Here is a 20,161-nt window from a genome sequence, read left to right as displayed (position 1 = left end):
ACCATACTGTCCATCAGCAGAGCATGCTGCCCTCAGTGGGACACGTGCTGCAGGTCATGGGCAGCCGCAGGAGCCCTGTTTGTAAGCAATTTGGCTGTTCAGTGGGACTTCTGCACTCAGTAAGCACACACAGTGTCAGTGGTTTGAAGAGCCTGGGACTCCGGGAGCTATCTTCCTGGAGGTGTTGTGTAGGTGAGCCAATACTCCTGTCATTGGATTTAGTAGAGGCATAGAGATATAGAAGACTAGATGGGCTAGGGAACACCGCACAGAGGTTTCGTGCCCTTCAGCGGGGAAGAGCACAGAGCTGGTAAAAGGGAGGAACATTTCCTAATCCACTCAGCGTAGGGGTTATGCTGAGCTCCTCAGGCTTGAGGACAGCCTTCAAGGTGAAGTTCTGCAAGACGGTGGTCAGGAACAAGAATATCTCCATGCGTGCCAGGCCCTCTCCAGGGCATATTCGCTTCCCTGGAAGTAAAGACAACAAATAGCGCTGAGCAAGTGCTGCTGAGTGGGTTGGAGTTTGTGCTAGGCCTGCGTGCTATGCAGCTTTGTTTACTAGGTGCAGCTAGTAAATAAAGCTAGTAAATAGCAGCAGGGAGGTGACTGACTGGGTGTGTGAACGAAGAACAGGAGAAGCCTGGAGAGTGGAGGGAGGAGGCATCACGTGGAGAGGTCGAGAGAGTGAGGTGACACAGTGTGGGTGAGAAAGAGGAGGGCTGGGGCTGTTGGTAGGTGAGTGGTTGCGAGTAGCCTACTTAAAGGTGCCCAGAAAGAGTGGCAGCTCCCAGCAGGAGTTCTAAAAAGCCCCCAAAAGAGAGGGCTGATGTGGGTGGGAAGGAACAGCAGAGAGGAGGTACACAGAGAGCAGCGAGCCCCAGGGAAGTAGTGGCAAGACCACATGGGGAGCAGGTGTTATGGGAAAAAGCAGGGTGGTTCCCCCAGGGGAGGACAGCAGCTCCTGGGAGAGGAAGCCTGTGTGTTACCTGCTGAGAAGGGCATGAAGAGTTCACTCTTCCTAAAGGTGCCGTTCTCGTTCAAGAAATGTCCAGGATTAAACTCATGTGGGTTTGGGAACTCCTTGCTGTTATACAGCACAGAACTGAGGACAGGGAAGATTGTGGTGCCCTGCAGTAAGACAAGAAGAGCAGAAGTGAAGGGGAGGTGACTAAGGTCACTTAACCCAACTGCCTGTCAAGTTAAGGCTGAGGTGACTAGTGCAATCCTCCCAGAGCTTTCAGTGGCCCTTTGGGGACTCTCCCTTTGGAGAGGCACATTTAGGGAGGCCCTGCTAGATGTTACAGCATAGTTGTTCTGGCTGCCCCTCCTGTGTTCCCTTTCTGTTTCAGCCCATTTATCCTCTCCTTTCTCTGGTTGTTTGGGGACACTCCACCTAATTCTTCTTTCTTGGTGTTTCACTATAATGAACTTGTAGATGTACAATGTTCCTTCTTTTCTGTGAGCCCTGAAAAGCAAAAGCACACAAGATTGTAGCTCTCTTCTCTTCTGACAATTTTTTCCTGCCTCCATCCTCTTTCTTCTTACTTTCTGAGCAGCCCCTGACTGGGGAACAGGATAAATGATCCAGAAGTGATGACAAAAGAGCACTCTGCTAGAAGCTGGACTCTGCTAGTTCCCTGGGTGCTGTCTTGATTTTACAGTGACAGATGAAAATCGTGATGCCAACAGGCCCCATGTTGCTGTTCCCCCAGTGTTTGTGGTCCCTCAGAAGATGGGAAGTAACATGAGCATCACTGCAGTGGTCCAGGCCAAACCAGGCCATGGGCTGCCCTAGCCTATCAGGCTGCCTCTGGGAGTGGCCAACAAGGATTGCCTCAGTAAGTGTGTAAGAACAGGGCAAACAGGTTCTGTTCATTCATCTGAATGTAAATACAGTGTCCATCACATTTTGCCTTGGGGTCTCTACTCTCAATAATCACAGACTGACTCTGCCTCCAAGGAGATGCCAGGCTCCCCCAGATGGCAGTGAGCAGTTCCCCAGCTTTGCTGCCTTTGTGAGGAGACACTGCTCTGTTCTATTTGTGAGCTCAGCATGTTTCTACTGATAGGTCAACCCACAGAGCAAGTGAGCAGAGGTGTTGGGCAGACCTAGTGTTCCAGTCTCAGCCTAGGGGACAGCAACAAGGAATTGCAGGTATGCTACAGCAGCCTGTGGATCTGAGGAAAACTCTATGAAGGCCCAGGTGATGACATGGTCAGGTCGCAGCATTTCTAGCTTCTGGCGTGTAACCGACAGCCTGAGAGCAAGCATGCTGCCACCTTGTTGCTGGACTTGAGGGAGCTTGCCCACTAACCTTGGGAATGAAATGCTCTCTGAAGTAGATGTCTTTGGTCACAGCATGAGGGACGCTCAAGGGGATGAGGGTGATAAAGCGCTGGATTTCATGGGCCACTGCATCTGTGTAGGGCATCTGGGTCCGGTCAGCCACACAAGGTCTTCGTGATCGTCCTACGACCCGGTCAATCTCTTCTTGAACTTTCTCTGTCAAGAGAAGCACAAACCATAAGATGGGTGAATAAAGCCAAACCCACCCAAACAGCTTGTCCTAAGCTGTCCACAAACCTCATGGATTTGCTAGCAAATGATGGGAGCATTTATATTGATTTTGGTGTTGTCTGGAAAGCAACTCCACTGCAGCCTGTGCAAACAATGCCCTTATAACAAACTTGGCTAAATAGGAGTAGCAAGAGAGAAAGATGTGGACACAGCCAAATCCCTTGCTGATGAGGGGATGCATTTACTGTTGATGGCCAGTGATGCTGAGGGATGTGTAATGGCCCTTGAGGGGTATGAGCATACAAGGACTTTGCCCATTTAGGTAGAATATGAGAGAAGAAAAGTTGAAAAGGCAGTAGCATTAGATCTGTGTCCAGCCCAAGGGAATGGCTAGAGGAGAAGAGATCATAGACTGGTACCTTGTATCTGTGGGTATTTGAGAAGAAGCAGAAACCCATATCTTAAGGTGGTGCTAGTTGTCTCAGTTCCACCAATGAACAAGTCAAAGGCTGTGGTTATCAGGTTCTTCAAGTGGAAGCTGGAGTTGGGATTGTCTTTTTCCTAGAGAAAAGGCTGGGTTATTTCTCTAGTTGAACTGAGAAAAGGGCCCTTTCTTGTGTCACCCTGGGCCCTGCTTTCCACCCAGAACTGTTGCATTTCTCTGATAAGGTGCGGCAGCCATGTGGGATGTTTCAATGCTATCTCTGTGCAGTAAGCAAGACCCCAGAGCAGCCTTCTTTGAAACTGCACACTGTATGTTAGGTATATAGCCGTCTGCTTGCCCTTGCTGTGCCAACTGCTTTCCAGTGCAAGAGCTGCAAGACCAGCCTGCAAACGCCCCTGTGTTTTGGTGCAAGCAGCTGTAGGTCTTGGTGTCCAAGCAGCTGTGGGTAATGAATGCAGAGTGTGCAGACCACCAGCTGTAAGCTGCAGCACAGGCAATATCAGGGGTGTTGTCAGTGCCTTTCCACTTGCACAGACAGTTGCTTGTGTTCAGCCCTCACCAGGGGATATCCCAATATTTGTATTAGTTAGGAAAGGAAAGGGTGTTTGGGGATGAGCTGGGGCTGTATGCTCTCTCCTTACCTCCTGCATTTTGCTGAGAAAGCAGTCAATGAAATCCTGAGGAGAGCTGGGATCCAGGTAGGCTTGGTGTGTCTTCACTTCCTCTGCTACAAAGGCTTTTACAGCATCAATTTCTTTGAATATTCTGTTGTGTGGGCCAGGGAAGTAATCCAGGATCTCTGGGAACATCTGGTATAGCTGGAAGGAAAGAAAGAGGAGGTCTTAGTAGGAATCCCAGAGGTGGAGAAAAAGAGTGGTTAGGACTAGGGAGAAGCTGCACTTAGTTGGCAAAACCAGCTGCATTTGCAAGGGTGTTTCTTGCTCTTGAGCAGCAGAACATTGATGGGTCCTGGTTTGAAGGTTGAAGTGAGACTTCATTGGGAGGGAAGCCTCCTGCTCCCCTGGGAGAATGTCACCACTGTGAAATAGTTGCTGAAGGTACCTGTCCCCAGCGGGAGCTGAGCATCTCAAAGATGTTGTTCATGTTGTTCATCAGAGACAGGAACTTCTTGTCTTTATAGTCATATCGTTTCCCAAAGATAACGGAGCATATGACATTGGAGACGGTGCAGCTCAGCATAAATGTTGGGTCAAAGGGCATTTCTGTGAGTTCAGAAAAGTTATAAGCCATTAAAAAAGAAATCACAAAAAAAGGCAAAACCTAAAAACCTACAGCTACTGTGGGTAACCTGACCTCTGGTGGTTAGTGGAAACTCACAGGTTAGTGGAAACTTACAGTGCTTTGTAACGAGGGGCAGCTGTTGCAAAGACCAAATGCATGGGAACATCAATTCACAGAATCACAAAATGGTTGGCAAACCTCTGGAAATCCTCTTGTCCAGCCCCTTCTAGAACCACTTGCCCAGGACCATGTCCCGACAACTTCTGAATACTTCTAAGGATGGAGACTCCACAGCTTATGCTTAAGAACGTGGGCTCCCTAAATGCAGTCTTTTTTTCTTTTCTTTTTTTTTTTTTTTTTAAATAAACTATATTAAAAATAGACTATACTCTCTGTTTTTCTGAGCTCTTCAAGCAAGTGCTCGGCTTCCTCTTGGATTCTCTCTTCAATGCTCCTTTTCCCCATCCCAAAGTTGCGCAGAGTGGTGAGAGCAAACCGACGGACATGTAGCCACCCCTCGTTGTTGCTGAAAATAATGCCTGCAGAGGAAGAAGAAAGAGCGAAGATCTGACTTTGGTGCGCTGGATGTAAGATAAATGGAGACTCATGATGACAGTGAATCCTAGCCCTGTAGATAGCAATGACATAGCATCACAGAGTACTGTGGTCTGGAGACAACCTCTGGAGGTCCCGTAGTCCAGCTGCCTGCTTTTGACCTTCTCCAGCACGCACCTCGAGTACTGTGTTAAGTTTTGGGCCCCTCGCTACAAGAAGGACATGGAGGTGCTTGAGCGAGTCCAGAGAAGGGCGACGAAGCTGGTGAGGGGCCTGGAGAACAAGTCCTACAAGGAGTGGCTGAGGGAGCTGGGCTTGTTCAGCCTGGAGAAAAGGAGGCTCAGGGGCGACCTTATTGCTCTCTACGGATACCTTAAAGGAGGCTGTAGTGAGGTGGGGGTTGGCCTGTTCTCCCACGTGCCTGGTGACAGGATGAGGGGGAATGGGCTAAAGTTGTGCCAGGGGAGTTTTAGCTTAGATGTTAGGAAGAACTTCTTTACTGAAAGGGTTGTGAGGCATTGGAACAGGCTGCCCATGGAAGTGGTGGAGTCACCATCCCTGGAAGTCTTTAAAAGACGTTTAGACGTAGAGCTTAGGGATATGGTTTAGTGGGGATTGTTAGCGTTAGGTAGAGGTTGGACTCGATGATCTTGAGGTCTCTTCCAACCTAGAAATTCTGTGATTCTGTGATCCCCAACCTCCTTGTGAACAATTCATCCCTCACATCCACACAGAACTTCCTGTGCTGCAGCCTGAGGCTGTTGCTGCTTGCCTTTCCACTGTGCATCAGTGAGATAAATCGAGCCCCATTTCTTAGAAATCCTCTTTGGGTGGTGGAAGCCAGCAGTTGCAGGCTGCCCTGCCTGCCGTTCTCCAGGTGGGACCCCCCCCATGTCACTCATGTCCTTGTGCATGGCATGCCCCATGCATACCCTGCCACACTTGTCCTCAGCCCTTCCCTTAGCCTCAGGAGGAGCTCAGTCAGTGAACATACCTAATCCTTCGTTCGCCCGGTCTCCCAATGGCATCCTTCCTCTGGCAGCAAACTCATCCCCACGATCAATCAAGGCTTCTTTTACCACGTCATGTCCACACAGCACCACCACTGGATCAGAGCCCAGGTGCACTGTGAAAACTGGCCCATACTCTTCGCTGAGCTGTCAAAATGCAAGAGAGAACACGGCCATGTAGAGAGGAGGAGTTGAAAAGTGACCACACTGCTGCATTGTTCTGCGGGCAGTGCAGCCTCACAGACCAACAGGGTTAAGATCTGATCCTCTCATGGCAAATGTCAGTCAGCCATCAGATCCTAAGCAAGGGTGAGAGCGTGGGGGAGAGGGGACGACGACAGCTGAGATCCCCATGGCTTTTCTGCTCCTCCGGGGTTGGCAGTCATCAGGCTATAGCCACATGTTGTCCCCATGCACAGAGCACACACACTTCTCACCCCAAGAAGAAACCGGGGGGAAAAAGAGAGTCCTTACCTTCTCAAGGGTTTTGGTTAAGTCCTTTGGTTTCACCTGCAGCAGATTCCCTAGGATGGGAAGAGGAGCTGGTCCTGGAGGCATCTTCCCCTTTCCAGACCTGATTTTCCATCTTGCGAAGTTGAGCAGGCAAACAACACAAACCAGGAGAACAACAGATGCTGCCCCCAGCAGCTCCATTTTCCAAGTGGAGGAGAGCTTGAGAGGCTCAGGAGGAATCAAGTCGGGCTGCCCAAGCCTGAGCTTATATACTGAAGTGCTCTGCTGTGTTAGGTCAACATCACGTTTTTGATCACGTGGCTGAGTTATCCAATGTTACTAGTCAATCATTTGAGACTGCCGTGTTGCGAAACCAGGACTGAACTTCTCCAAAGTTAATTGGTCATTAACGACACACCTCCTCTCAAGCAACTGCAGAGGCCAACAGAGTTTAAATTAAAAACGTGCTTGTAAGACTTGATTTGTTTCACTTAAGCTTCATTGTTACGGACATAATAGTATGGGCTGGGCATTCCACTTGAGGTGCTCCCAGAAATTTGCTGTTATGAAAGCACCTTCCGCGTACCTCGGTGCCGTGTGGGTTTCCCATTCTTCAGCATTGTTTGCGTTAGTTCTCAGTGGGGACAGCCATCCCTGCTTGTTCCTGAAGGCTTCCTGGTGCTAGCAGGGGAGGTCACACTGCAGGCAGTGTGCTGAACACACGGATGTGTTGTCTTGTGAGCAAAGCAAGTGCCTCAGTTTCTCTCCCTAGGGGATGGTATGGCCTCACAAGAGAGGAAGGTATAAAATATTCACCTAGCACAGGCAGAAAGGTCTCCGGGCATGGTGATAGACACAATGGGCCTGCTAGAAGAGAGACGTATGAAAAGGAACCTTGAGATTCTGACCTCTTCAAGCTTTTGTAAAGGAGAGAAAGAGGGAGATGAGGAGGTAGAGAAGAGAGTAATCAAGAACTTGAGAGGGCTTCTAGGGAATGGGTTCCCAGGCTGAGAAAGAGCTGAACTTGTGAGAGACTGAGTAAAGGTTAGTGCAAACTGAGAAATAGTTTGCAGTTGCAAAGACAAAAATGCCCACCCAACCTACTTCTGGAACATGGCATCATCAAAACAAGTTCTTCTTTTGTTAATGTTTGATGGGTGCACCCTCAGCAAGTCTGTGGCTGATGCCAGCTGAGTGGTGCAGTGGAAACTCTAGAGGGAAGGGATGCCATCCAGAGGGACACTGACATTGAGAGGTGGGCCCATGTAAATCTCGGGAAGTTCAACAAGGCCAAGTGCAAGGTCCTGCGCCTGGGCTGGGGCAATTACAAACACCAGAGTGGTGAACAGGATGAGAACAGCCCTTTGGAGAATGACTTGCAGGTACTGGTGTATGAAAATCTCGATGTGAGCTGGCAGTGTGCACTTGCAGCACAGAAATCCAGTCATCTCCTGGGCTGTCTCAGGAAATGTGGCCAATAGTTCAAGGGAGGCAATTCTCCCTCTCTATTCCGCACTCATGACACCCCCCATGGAGTACTGCGTCCAGCCCTGGGGGCTCCAGCGCAAGGGAGACATGGACCTGTTGGAGTGGGACCAGAGGAGAGCCACGGGGATGATCAGAGGGCTGGAGCACCTCTCCTAGGAAGATTTGGGGTCATTTAACCTAAAGTAGAGAAGGTTCCAGGGACACCGTATAGTGACCTTCCAGTACTTAAAGGAGGTTCACAAACGAGATGGAGAGAAACTCTTTACCAGGGTGTGCAGCAGTAGTACAAAAGGTAATGGTTTTAAATTAAAAGATTTAGAGTAGATCTAAGGAAGAAATTCCTCATGATGAAGGTGGTTGTATAGTGGAACAGGCTGCCCAGAAAATCTGTGACTCTTGCAAGCTGACAGATCTCATCCAACAAGGTTAGGGGATGTGTGACTTGGTGGGAATTAGCTGAGGGCCTGGGTGAACTGGATGCTTGGTCGGAGTGTGCTGGGTTTGCGGCGCAGCAGCACATTCATGTGAGTTTTGCCTTCACTCAGAGATGCTAGTGAAGGTCTCCACCCCCTGCAAAAATTTCAATGGCTTACCTATGAGTATTGAAGTCATCCTTGCTCTCTAACATAGGTGCAATAATTTGCTTATCTTTCTCAAATATTTTTATATTTTTATCTTTACTTGTTTTTCTTTTTTAAACTCATTTCACTTCTTATAGACTGGTATCTGATTATTGCCAATAAGTTCAAGCTAGTTTTTGATATTCTGATGTCATCCCTGGTGTCTGCAGATGCCTTTTGGCTTCTAGTGGCAGGGTGTCAACTGTGGTACACCTCTGTGCACAGCTGTTCTGCACAATGCTGCAGGCTGTAGCCTTGGCTCTCATCTTCCAAGAGGTTGGGTGGACAGTCTTTTATTTAGTGTGGAGGTGAGGAGATCATATCTGGGGTTTGGCATCTCAAGCTGAGGGGATGTGGCAGTGCTGTACACCCCTCCATCAACTGGCACTAGAGTCCCAAAGGTCCAAAGGCTCGCTTTTGGGGAGCCAAAACTGGGGAAGGGAACTTAACTGAAACTGTTCTCAGCACAGGTATTGCTGTGGTGAGTCTACAGCACTCCAGGTGTTTTTTCAAATAGAGTTTTCTTCAAGTACCTGTAAATATTTTTCCTATCAGCGTAAACAAACTATTGGCGAGTTAAAATTTAATGAAAACTGTCTCTTTAACTCCAAAGTACTTTATTTATTTGTTTTCATTATCCTAATTATCAGCAAGTAATCCAGTCAAGTACACCATTCAGGTGTTCACAGTGGCTGTGAGACTTGGGCAAAGTTTCTTGGCACACTTCTCCGTATGACATCAGTTTCTACAGAGATCACAGGCTTATACAGCAGTCCACATTAGAAGGGACTTTGAAAGATTATCTGGACCAGCCTTTTGTGGAAAAGGGTGCTAGCTGAGGTTGAAGCTTCCCTCCCTGTTAAAGTCCAAATGTTTTCCCCAGTGCCTCTCCACCATGGCTGCCCAGTGCCCAGGAGGTGCTGGGGAGAGCACACGTAGTTCATGAGCACTGCTCAAAAGCCATCAGCCTGTCAGGATCCATTCCCGCAATCGCAGCTGTGCAAAACTGCTGAGAAGGTCTTGTGCTTTGTGGAGCAGTACTTTTAGTCCGAGAGCAGAAGGGCTGACATGTTGCAAGGGAAAGACTGTATGTGCGAGGGTGTGAGATGCATTGCAGTTATGGGCAGGCAGTGGGTACTGGCAGGCAAAATGTTCCCTGGGATCACGGAGGTTCACCTTTATCTGTGTTTCTGGGCCATTTTAGGCTTCCCAAAGGAAACCAGTCAGCTTCTGAGGGTCAATGTCCCACAGTGTGTATGGGCCTGTCACCCGACAGCCTGCCCTGGAACAGTCCTGCAGCTATCCCCACACAAGCTGCACTGCAAACAAGGCTGAAGTCCAGAGTTGGGAGTATTCAAGGGCATCGCCTCTTTTTGCTTGTGCAAAGCTCCCTGAGCTTCCTAGTTTTCCAGAGGTTTCATGTGGAGCATTGTTCTGTGCTTACATGTCAGCACCCTGTGTCTAGCATTTGAAGCAGTGGCACCTTTAAAAGAGAAAAAGAGCATTGACACTTGGCTTTTTGCACTTGTGTGGTGTAATAAGTAATCAAAGCAGCAGTAGGGTCCATGGGGAAAAGAAGGTACATCTCCTGGATTCTTCTGGTGATGGGAAGAACTCAGGGTCAGAAAAGGAGTTTGAAGGCTCTTCCGAGGCTCCAGAGTAAATTGCATGGATGAGCCACTCTCAGCTGTGTGATATGAACACAAACACATCTCTTGACATAAGCTCAGCTCCTACCTGTTGGTTTGCTGGAAGGGATGCAAACAGCCTGTGACCAATTCAGAGCCAGGTGAGAGCAATAGAAGGTGTTAAACTGCTGGGCTGGGTCCACCTGGACACGCCAGGAATTGGTGGTCCCAGCTGGCTCCACAACTTAAAAGGCCAGAGTAGGAGCAGCTGCTTCATGGTCCTCAGCAGGAGAGCAGGATGGGTGTTGTAGGGCAGGCTAGGCCTGTGTGTGGAGCTCTGTTCTTCTGGGGGTTGCTTGGTCCCTTTGCTTTGGTTGTGGGGTCTCAGGGTAGCTTTCTTGATGAACCTGGCCTGCTGGCTTGTGGTCCAGATAGCTTGCAGCTCACCTTACCCGTGGGCTGGGAAGGGAATGTTTCCTTTGTGCTGACCGCTTGGGGTAAGTGAGGGCGATGTCAAGGGGCCTTCTGGCTGCTGCTGTCTTTACACAGTGCAGAGGTATGGCTGGAATGAGAAGAAAAGGGCTGGCTCTGATGTGAAGTGCTAACAGCTTCAGTGCTTTGTGTGTGACTTGGGAGCTGATTATAAGACCCAGCCCTCATGGGCAAGGTTTAGGTGGCCCTGGCTGCTGGGTTCCCTTGTGTCCCTCTGCTGGTTGGGACCCTGTTTCCTACAGAAAGTTGGGGTTGTTGCAGGTCCCTGTTTTTGGTGTGGCATGCTGAAGCCCCTGCTGCTGTCTGCTTTTCCTCCAGACACTGAGGGGAAGGCACATGCCCTGCACAATGACTCTGGCTGTGGGCTCTGGGTTTCGGGGGCTCCAGACGGCTCCAGGAAAGTGTCGGTCTCCTACACCAGCTGCTATGTCTTTGAATGGGTGAGTGACCCCAGGGACCCTGCTGGGGCTGTGCTTACTGCTGCTCTGGCTGCCCTGACTGGTGTGGTTCTCCCCCAGGATGGCAACTACCTCATGATTGTGGGGCTTGAAGGCACAGATGCAACTGGGCAGAGGGTTCTTCAGGAAGAGAAGCTGCTCAGGTGCCCTGTGGACCTTCCTGGTAAGACTCTGACAGCTCCTTAGGAAACCCTGCCTGTGCCTAGTGGCTGCTCCAAGGCAGCCTGGGATTGGGAAGGGGAGCTCATGGCTGCCCAGGAGACTCCGTGGGGAAGGATGTGGATGCAGGAGCCCAGCTTGCTGGGCACTTGTGCCTCAGCCAGCTCTGGGCCGTGTGTTTGACTCTCACCTGAGTCCATGAAACTTGCCTTGATTTATATGCAGAGTCATCAGGACAACTTACACCACTGTCCTCTCTGTTTTTGTCACACACACACACATACCCCTACTGTTCCTGTGCTTTCTGAAAACTTATGCTACCTCTTGCAGCCCTGGATGCCCCAAGCAGCAGCGTCTGCTCTGCTGTCCGCAGCCAGGACCGGCTGCCCTGTGCCTCCTCCCCTGTCAGCCAGGGAGACTGTGAAGCACGGGGCTGTTGTTACAACCCCAGGGACAGGGTGAAGACTTGCTACTATGGCAACACAGGTAAGTGTAGGCCCCTGTTCTCCCCTCCTGGAGGAGCTGCTGGCTGGGAAGCTTCCTTTCCTTGGCAGAGCAGGGTTGGTGCATAGCAGGCCCACAGGTGGTTTAGGGTTGTGGTTTTGGCTGTCAAGGATACTGCCTCATGGAAGTGTCCAGTCACTGATTATTGCAACAGAGCTGGCTTTAGGGCCAGGATCAGTGTTACTGTGGGGCACAAGTCTATAGAGCTGGCTGCAGTTGCACGTTGTTGTGCTCAGTGTGTGCTCTGGGGCTTAGAGGCAGGAGGACCTGCAGGACTTGCTGCTCTTGTCTCTGCTGTGATGGGTAGGGCTGTTTGTCCCTGAACTCAAAGCTGACTGTTTTCCTCCAGTGACAGCTCACTGCACACCAGATGGCCGGTTTTCCATTGCTGTCTCTCGGGATGTGACCCTGCCACCTGTTATCCTGGACTCTGTGCGTCTGGCCAGTGGGCCAAGTGCTGGCTGCACCCCTGTAGTGAAGAACAGTGCCTTTGTTGTGTACCAGTTCCCACTTTCTGCCTGTGGCACTACTTTTCAGGTAAGAGCTGCAGCTGTCACCAGGCAGGACTGCGAGCTCCACATAGACCTGGAGAAGCCTGATGTGGCTTTGGCTATTTAGTGGGCACCCTACAGGCTTCTGGAGGCCAAACACTGTTCTGCAGCCTGGCTTTACTGCAGCCACAGTGCCTGGTCTGTTGTTGCAGGTCACTGGAGACCACGCTGTGTATGAGAATGAGTTGGTGGCATCCAGGGATGTGAAGACTGGGAGCCTTGGCTCTGTCACTAGGGACAGCACTTTCAGGTAATACTCTGGAGCTGGGACTGCTGCTATGTGCAGCCTTCCTGGAGGCGTTCTTGCTTGTTGCAAGTTCTGAGCTCACAACAGGGACACTGGTGTAGGGTAGGGACTGGCGTGTCCCTGATTCTCTAATCAGAGGAGTAAAGCTGTTGCTGATCAGTGGTGCTACAGATTGCAATCTGAACTCCAGGGAACTTCTAGTAGGTAAAAGGAAGTGTTGGAGGGGAGACTGGGACTATAACTAACTTAAGGAGATCATTAGGTTGCAGCCTTGGAGAAAGGTAGATACTCAGCATCAGAGTGAACTTGCTTGACTTGGGGTGTTCCTGTTCTACCAGGCTACATGTCCGCTGTAGTTACTTGATCACTGGGAGCTTCATCCCCCTGAGTGTTCAGGTCTTCACACTGCCACCACTCCCTGCCGTGTCCCAGCCGGGTCCTCTGTCCTTGGAGCTGCGTGTTGCTTCAGGTATGAGGTCCATGCTACTTGCTCTAGCTTCTTGGGGTGGGACTCTGGTCTTCACTGGGTGTTAAGGGTCTCTTAATGGGTGTACCTAATGGGTACTGCTTTTCCCCTGCCCCACTAGGGACTTAATGATATAACTATGAAGGACATGCTCTGTCTGATTATTCGTGCTCTAAAATGACTTGTTTCTTCTCTCCCAGATAAAAGCTATGGTTCCTACTACACTGACAGTGACTATCCTGTTGTGAAGGCTCTGAGAGACCCTGTTTATGTTGAAGTTAGGATCCTTCAGAGAACAGACCCTGAGCTGGTTCTGGTCCTGCACCACTGCTGGGCCACTCCAAGTATCAATCCCCACCAACAGACGCAGTGGCCTGTGTTGGTGGATGGGTAAGTGTATTGTAAATAGCTTTGTGGATCAGGGGAGTGATATGCACTTAAATTTCTGGCCCCTTTCTTAGGTGCCCTTATGCAGGGGACAACTATCAAACACAGCTGGTGCCTCTGAGTATTGCCTCAGGACTACAGTTCCCATCGCATTACCAGCGTTTCACCCTCTACACATTCACCTTTGTGGACTCCATTTCCCAAGAGATGCTCTCTGGACTGGTAAGATGGTGTATTGGTTGCTTAGCTCCTTCCTCAGCAAGTAATATGTGAACAATAAACTCGTTCATGTCTGAGACTCTTCTTGTCCTTTTGGTACCTGGGAGATATCTGGACTGAATCTAACTCCATAGTACTTAGGTGATGTTCACCAAATCCAACCAAGCAGATATGGAGTAGCCTAGAAGCAGGGAGGTCAGCTCATGTAGCTGACCCAATCAGCCAAAGGGATATTCAATACTACATGACAACATGCTCAGGAATGAAAACTGCAGGGATTTTTCTGATTAGTCTACTGCTCAGACACTGGCTGGACTTCCCTCCTGCTGTGGGAAGGGGTGTGTGAGGAATTGCCTTTGTATCACCTGTCATTTAGTTTTTGTTTTCTCTGCTCCCACTTCCTCCACTTATTAAACTTTTTCCTCTTAAGCCACAAGCTTTCTTGGTTCTGCTCTTCTACTTCTCTCCCTGTCCTGCTGGGTGAGTGAGTGGTATGTGGGTGTTTAGCTGCTGGTCAGATCAATGTACCACACTGAGATATCTGCCCACAGATACTGGGTGATTCAAGGCTATGTCCCCTTTCTAGGTGTACCTGCACTGCAGTGCCTCAGTGTGCCACCGGTCTGCGCAGGAGTCTTGCACCACCGCTTGTCCTGCTGGAGCCAGTAAGTGTCCTAGCCTTACTGCATCCCCATCCAGAGGGGCAGCAGGGGTCTAGGCTCCCAGCTAGTAGGAGCCCAGCAATGGGCTGGATCCCTGGTACAGCTTGACAGGCCCTTCCTGATCCCTTCCACTGAGGAAGGGCTCTTGCCCTCGTGCCAAAAAGATACGGGGTCTTCAGCCTGTTAACTCTGTTCTGACTCATGTGGAAGGCTTGGCCACGTGGTGAGAAGGTGAGCTGGACAAAGTGTGCTGACCTTCATAGTTTAGTCATCTTGTCACCTAAGACTTTCCTGCTATTCCACAGGGGGTAAGAGGAGTGCTGACCACAACATCCAGGATGGTGCTTCCCGTGTTTCCAGCAAAGGCCCTGTTATTTTCCTCCAGAATGAGCTAAGACAAGAAGCTGCTGTGGATAGCCTCAGTAAGTATGCAGCACAGCCAGGCTGGGTAAGAGGGATGTTTTCTCTCTTAACCAGAGCTTTGTTTCCCCTACAGGAGCAGCTGTGCTTGCTGCAGCCCCCTGGGCTCTTGGCTTTGCTGCTGTGGCAACTGTGGTGGTGGTAGTGGCTGCTGTGCTGAGGTGGAGGAAGGTGCCTGTAGCACATGAAGTCAATGCACTGCAATAAAGTGGCTCCCAAACAGTCTGTGTCTGTGGGTACCTCCTTCTGCTTGGCCTGGGTCATGAGAAGTGGAACAGGGGTAAGCCCTGGATGTAACTTTTTTTGCAAGACAAAAATGATTCTTGCAAGAGCTTTCCAAATGCTCTTGAGATAAATGCATCTCACTTTCTGGCTGTTCAGCTCTGGAATTGGTGTTAACTCTCTCCTTGTCAAGAAGGAGCCCCTGTTGTGCCCTGGGAAGCTGCAGGCTGAACCAGGAGCGATGCTGGGTGGGGTCTGTGTTTGTCAGTGGCTAAGCTAGCCTTTAGAAGTACTTACCAAAGTGCTTGGTTCCTCTCAAACACTGAGCATGACTGCTATGAAACTAATGCGAAGCAGATTCTGCATGTGCACTGTCTTTTGGGGGGCATATAGAGCAGCTATATGGCTATAGGGAGGACTATCACTAAGTTCAAGCTGTCTTTTTTCAGCAGAACTGATCTCTCCTGGTATCTCTAGGACAGGACAGTAAATGCTCTTAGTCCTGACTTCTTTTCCTGACTCTAGTTAGGACAAGAGCAGATGATATTCTCCTTTAAGTTTTGTGGGAGTGAGTGGGTGGTATCACAGGCTGGAGAAATCATCAGCTGGGGATAGGTCCAATACCTTCCTCCTTTAGGGAGTGCCTCTTGCAGTTAAATGGTTTTGGTACAGGTGGAGCTCTGTCTGGCAAAGCAGTGCATGAACTCATAATGTGCCTCATGATCAGTGTTTGGCAGCCTGTAATGTTAATTATCTGGGCAATTGAAGGAGTAGTGCTTGCCACACCTCTTCAGTACACCAGTCAGGGTCCTCTTGCACTGCTCTTAATTGCATGTGCTAGCTGATATCTACAAGCATGTTCTGGGCTCCTACTGGAGCCTTCCCATGCATCTGTAAGGCATGCAGTACTTGTGCAGAAAGCTTATGATAAGGTGCAGGGTGGTTGGTTGAGGAGAGGGCAGCGCCTGCCTAAATACTCTGCTGCCCTCTATGGGTTGCTGAACTGACTCAGAGTGGTGGGACTTCAGACTTCACTTCAGGCTTTGTTTCTTTTTTCCTCTCTAGGTGTTTCCTCTCCTTTGCTGGGTCTCACTTATTCTCCTTGATTTGCTTTCTTTAAGTGCATGTGATTTCTTGTGTCAGCACCTTCTCTAGCTTACTGTGAATGGAGATAACACGCACCGACTGGCCTCAGGGCTGCTTGTCCTCAGCCTTTGTCTCAGTCACAGGCTGTGCCACCCTCCTGAACAGAACAGCTTTCCTTCATCTGAAGGGGTCTAAAACAATGCCTACAATGACCCACAACACTTTTAGTTCAGCTGTACAACTACGTGGTATGGAGCATAGGGTCAGTGCTGCTAAACTCCTTCCATCATTGCAGCTGTGGTGAGGCCAAGATCATGCTTTTATTCATGCATTTATTTATTGGTGTTCACCAATAAAACATCTGAAACTGGTTATTTTGTAAGTGGTGCTTTTTATTATTAAACTTATTACATTGTAATACAAGCATAGCTTGGAGTGGAGAACTATACAGTATGTTACATGTTATAAATATTTCTGGAAATACATGAATATATTTCATATAATGCTGTAATTAGAGTGCTAGTTTATCTTATTAAAAAAAACTAAAAATGAATGGGGTGGGGGAATGGGGAAATACCAGTCCATGACTGTCTTAAAAAAAACTAAGTCCAGTTCTGCACTGATTCACATTCCTCATGGCCTCTGTAAAGCTGGAGGGATAAAAGGAGGGTGTAAGTTAAGGCAGGATTTTTAGCCCCCTGTATTTATGGAGTTATATAGACTATTCACAGAATAATCAAGTTATAAATCTTTCTAGCTCTGGGTGAAGCTAGCAAGATATACAGTGAATAACCAAGTCTCACAACAGCAGCTACAACTAAGGACAACTGAAATATTATATGCAGCACCTTTTTTTAGGGTGCTAACTGAGTCAGCATGGACCTGTTTGTATATTTGTTTTTGAGATAAGTAACAACAATCACAATGAACTTCACCTGTGAACTGTAGGTGTGCTGAGCAAGGGTGACCTGTTTTTCCAGTGAGCAGCAGCTCTTTGCCTCATGTTACCACCTGCTACTAGAACTGGGACCAGACCAGCCTTCTGGGGCTGGGGTACTCTGCATCTCAGGAGGAATCCTGCTCTGGCTTTGAGAACTTCAGGGGCTCCAGTTGATCTGGGTGAGCAAAGGGAAGCACCTGCTACTGAAAGGCTAAGCTTGGTGAAACTGACCCACTCCTGCCAGTGTCTCAAATCTTCCGTTCACAGGGAAGAATGGATTGGAAGGGATTTTAAACAGCAATTGTTTGACTTCCAATTACATTACAATTTAGGGCAGTAAATCTCTTATCCCTTTAATAAGAGGCTAAGTTGGCTTATTTGAATCTTTACTCCATGTGCATGAATTGTTGTGCTACTACCAGTAAGAGCTGGTGAGCAGTTCACTGCTCCCATGGGACCTTCAGAAGCAGGTGCTGTCTGTCCTCTGAGTCAGATCAGTGGGCACACAGCAATAAGGCAGCCACCAAGCAGGGCCGCAGCATTACACAGAAGTTAACAGACCCAAAAGAACAGCCCTGGGGAAAAAGGCACAGATTATAGAGGATGTATATATTTGAACTACTCATCCTTGCAGCTCTGCTCTTTGAGAAGATGAGTATCTTGGCCTGCCAGGGAGCTGGGCTGCCCAGGAGCTGGGCAAGGTGCTGCTCTTGGTGTGCCCTCCCACCTCTCAAAAGGCCTGTTTCTGCAGAGCCACTCAATATAGTGACTTCTGCATAGGCTGCCACTGAAGTCAAGGGGAATCTGCAGAAGGTGCAGCCCCAGGGAAGTAGAAGTTGGTGGTGGATTTGGGAAGGGACCTGAAAAAAAACTTACATCTTTTTTTTTTTCCTGTTGGATTTGAGTAAAACTGCAGAGCTAGCAGGACGCTGCTCTGAAGGAAGGAACTCTGCTAGGGACAAGCAGATGGCAAGTTGAACCCCCACAGGAATGTAGCTGCCCATCCCAGCAGCATCTAGCAAGGAGCCCCTGACACCCCCTGAGATGCTGCTGTCTACTGTGAGGCTTAAGTTTATTTCAGCTGGAGGTGGTCCCCACAAAGCTATGACAACTTAAAAACTTCAGCATTTTGGGCAGTTCTGTTCTGAACTCAGATAGGAAGAACGGTTACCAAATCTCATTTAAAAGTCTCTGCTGATCATACTGCCAAGATGTGGGCTGCAGTTTTTGTCTGCTGCTTGATTCTGTGTGTATATTTCAGTTTCAGGAGTGAAGCCTTTTGTAGCTGAGCACGTGCCTGTCCTCGGACCTTTCTTCACCTCCCCCTTCCTTCTTTCCCTTTCAGCACTCAAGTCAGAGTTGCTCTGTCAACAGCTGGAGGATGCATGGTGCACAAAGCAACCCCAGACTTTTCAATTTTGCGTCCATTGCTGCTCTCACTTCTTTCTGAAACAGAAACACATTGTGAATGTGAGAGATAAGAAAGGGGTTCTCTGCATTTACTCAGTGGGCTGAGTTGAGATGGAAGATGAAGGTGAGTCTGTTTTGATAATGGGCAGATGGTTTCCCAAGACATGTGGTTGGCTTATTATTTGGGGCCCTTCTGACCGAGTGCAGATAATTGAATTTTCTGATGCACTTCTTTGTGCAATGCAAAACAACTGTGTGATACAGACTAAATGACTATGGTTGCCTTAAATTGACTACCTTAAAAAAAGGGGAGGAGGGAAGGTGAGATGTCTTCCATTAATACAAAGGTATATGGGCCAGTCAATTTGAACTTCAAGAATCTGTCCTGTTCCTGCCTTTGCATGTTGGAGGATGTTTGGATGAAGGAACAGAACTGTGTTATTTCTGTGCTGTGTGGAGACAAAAAAGAAAAAAAAAAAAAAAGGCAAGACCTGCTGCTTTACCTATTTTACCTTGTTCCATTTGATTCAGGTTATCAGAAAGGCCATGTGTTTTCATTCTTCGTGTTTTGCCCCAGAATGATCATGGAGTTCCTCTCAGTTTTCCTCAGCTCTGAAGTTATAATATCTGGCCTTAACAAATAGAAAAATACAATTAAAGTTGACGGTAGTCAGAACACATGGTGGTGCTTTTAGTATTAATAAGCCATGCATATGTACCCAATGTCCAAGCAGCACCCAGAGCAGCTTTCCCCCTCACCAGTCAGAAATTCCAAAACAGATGCTGTCCAGGCACTTGTGGCAGCATCCAGAAGGAGAGGGAAAAAAAATCTGTTTTCTGCGTAGCTAGAGGTCAGGGAAGAGACTGGTGGGCAAATGTCACAGGGAAGTTAAAAATTCTGGCCTGAAGGAGTAAATAGGAAATAAAGAATTTTAAAGAACAGGACTGAGCTAACTGCTGTGGACTGTCCCCATCTTAATTCTTTTGTTCATTATTTATTGCTTCCAAGTGCAAGACATCCTGTTTGGTTTGAGCTTAGGCCTCCAGGACTTAGGAAAGAGAAACCTCTTGGAAAAGCTTTTTTTAACCTTTATAAAAACAACTGCTGTTTAAGAAAGAGGAGCTGTGAGCTTTTTTTAATGCACTACTTCAAATCTATTCAAAACTATTTATGGATAGATAACAACTAATAGCTGTCTTCAACTTGAAAAATTGTTCAAGTCAAAGCTACGACTGATGTGGTGCAGACTTTTATTTTGTAGCTACTAATTTATTTTCTTTCTAATCTAAATGTTGTAGTATTTTTGTTTCATTGACATATGTCTTTTGCAGTGAAATGGCCCCATTTATACCTTGATGCTTTTCTTTAATCCTTTGGCTGCCTCTGAACACTGAGATCTCCCTTGGTAGTAACCTTCCCTCTGAAGAGCAGTCTTCAAACCTGTGTCTGCAAGCTCTAAGGATTTTTTCAGCCTTTATGCTGGGTAGTTCTGAACAGGGTTTTGTCATGTTGGAGTTGTGCTGCCCTTCCTCACTCACTTTGCCCTAACCACCAAGTAGTTGTCATACAGCTCTGAGCTTTCCGTGGCTGTCACGTTGAAACTAACATCCTTACCACGAAAGATAGCGTACCTTGAGGTTAGCTCAAGCCCACGCAGCTACCTTAAAGCTGCAACTCCCATAGATAAATAGATGGATGTGTCTGAACAGGAATGCCAGGCTGGGATTGTCCAAAGCTTCCTAAATTAGATCCTGCCCTAGCAAGGGACTGTGGGATAGCATCAGTGAAGCTCCTGAGCTCAACTGCTTTTATCAAGATGGCCGGGATGAGAACAAGTGCTGGGCCAGGCTGTTTCCCAGCTGCAGTCAGGATGAGCAGCAGGGGACTAAAAGTCTCCTCTGTCCTCAAAGGGAGCTGGGAAAAATAAGGAAAAATTAATTACTTATTTAATTAAAGGAGCACTCCAGCTTGACCCTGG

The 20,161-nt window shown here is 48.4% G+C and overlaps 3 protein-coding genes across 7 annotated transcripts in view; 1 reads left to right on the top strand and 2 right to left on the bottom strand.

Annotated features, from left to right (window-relative positions):
- Nucleotides 1-286: 286 nt before the first annotated feature.
- Nucleotides 287-6,424, bottom strand: LOC311211619 (cytochrome P450 2C9-like; the record flags this gene model as incomplete). Its single annotated transcript, XM_084290485.1, has 9 exons — nucleotides 287-468; nucleotides 987-1,128; nucleotides 2,316-2,503; nucleotides 2,938-3,079; nucleotides 3,605-3,781; nucleotides 4,026-4,186; nucleotides 4,595-4,744; nucleotides 5,755-5,917; nucleotides 6,245-6,424. 9 exons carry the CDS (start codon nucleotides 6,422-6,424, stop codon nucleotides 287-289), a joined length of 1,485 nt encoding a protein of 494 aa, XP_084146611.1.
- Nucleotides 6,425-10,732: 4,308 nt separating this feature from the next.
- ZP4 (zona pellucida glycoprotein 4) lies at nucleotides 10,733-14,731 on the top strand (the record flags this gene model as incomplete). The annotated part of the gene is made up of 11 exons (XM_084289948.1): nucleotides 10,733-10,891; nucleotides 10,970-11,072; nucleotides 11,399-11,554; nucleotides 11,922-12,109; nucleotides 12,276-12,373; nucleotides 12,709-12,839; nucleotides 13,037-13,226; nucleotides 13,298-13,445; nucleotides 14,029-14,107; nucleotides 14,410-14,526; nucleotides 14,601-14,731. The coding sequence occupies 11 exons, from the start codon at nucleotides 10,733-10,735 to the stop codon at nucleotides 14,729-14,731; spliced, it is 1,500 nt and encodes a 499-aa protein (XP_084146074.1).
- Nucleotides 14,732-16,203: 1,472 nt separating this feature from the next.
- The window catches only part of LOC311211711 (uncharacterized protein), a 31,215-nt gene continuing 27,257 nt past the window's right edge, over nucleotides 16,204-20,161 (bottom strand). For 2 of the 5 annotated variants that reach the window (XM_084290622.1, XM_084290626.1), the window contains exons 8-9: nucleotides 18,695-18,814; nucleotides 16,204-18,218 (exon numbers count right to left, since the gene is read on the bottom strand). In XM_084290622.1, the coding sequence (XP_084146748.1) occupies nucleotides 18,718-18,814 (97 nt within the window). In that variant the 3' untranslated portion in view covers nucleotides 16,204-18,218; nucleotides 18,695-18,717. Of the gene's footprint in view, nucleotides 18,219-18,685; nucleotides 18,815-20,161 lie in introns of all 5 variants that reach the window. The other 3 variants (XM_084290623.1, XM_084290625.1, XM_084290624.1) reach the window with 3 other exon arrangements.

This window comes from Netta rufina (genome assembly GCF_964035555.1).
Source record: "Netta rufina genome assembly, chromosome: 7".
Classification (NCBI taxonomy): Eukaryota; Metazoa; Chordata; class Aves; order Anseriformes; family Anatidae; genus Netta; species Netta rufina.
The sequence above is the reverse complement of the archived record's forward strand: the minus strand, read 5'-3'. Positions and strand labels throughout refer to the sequence as shown.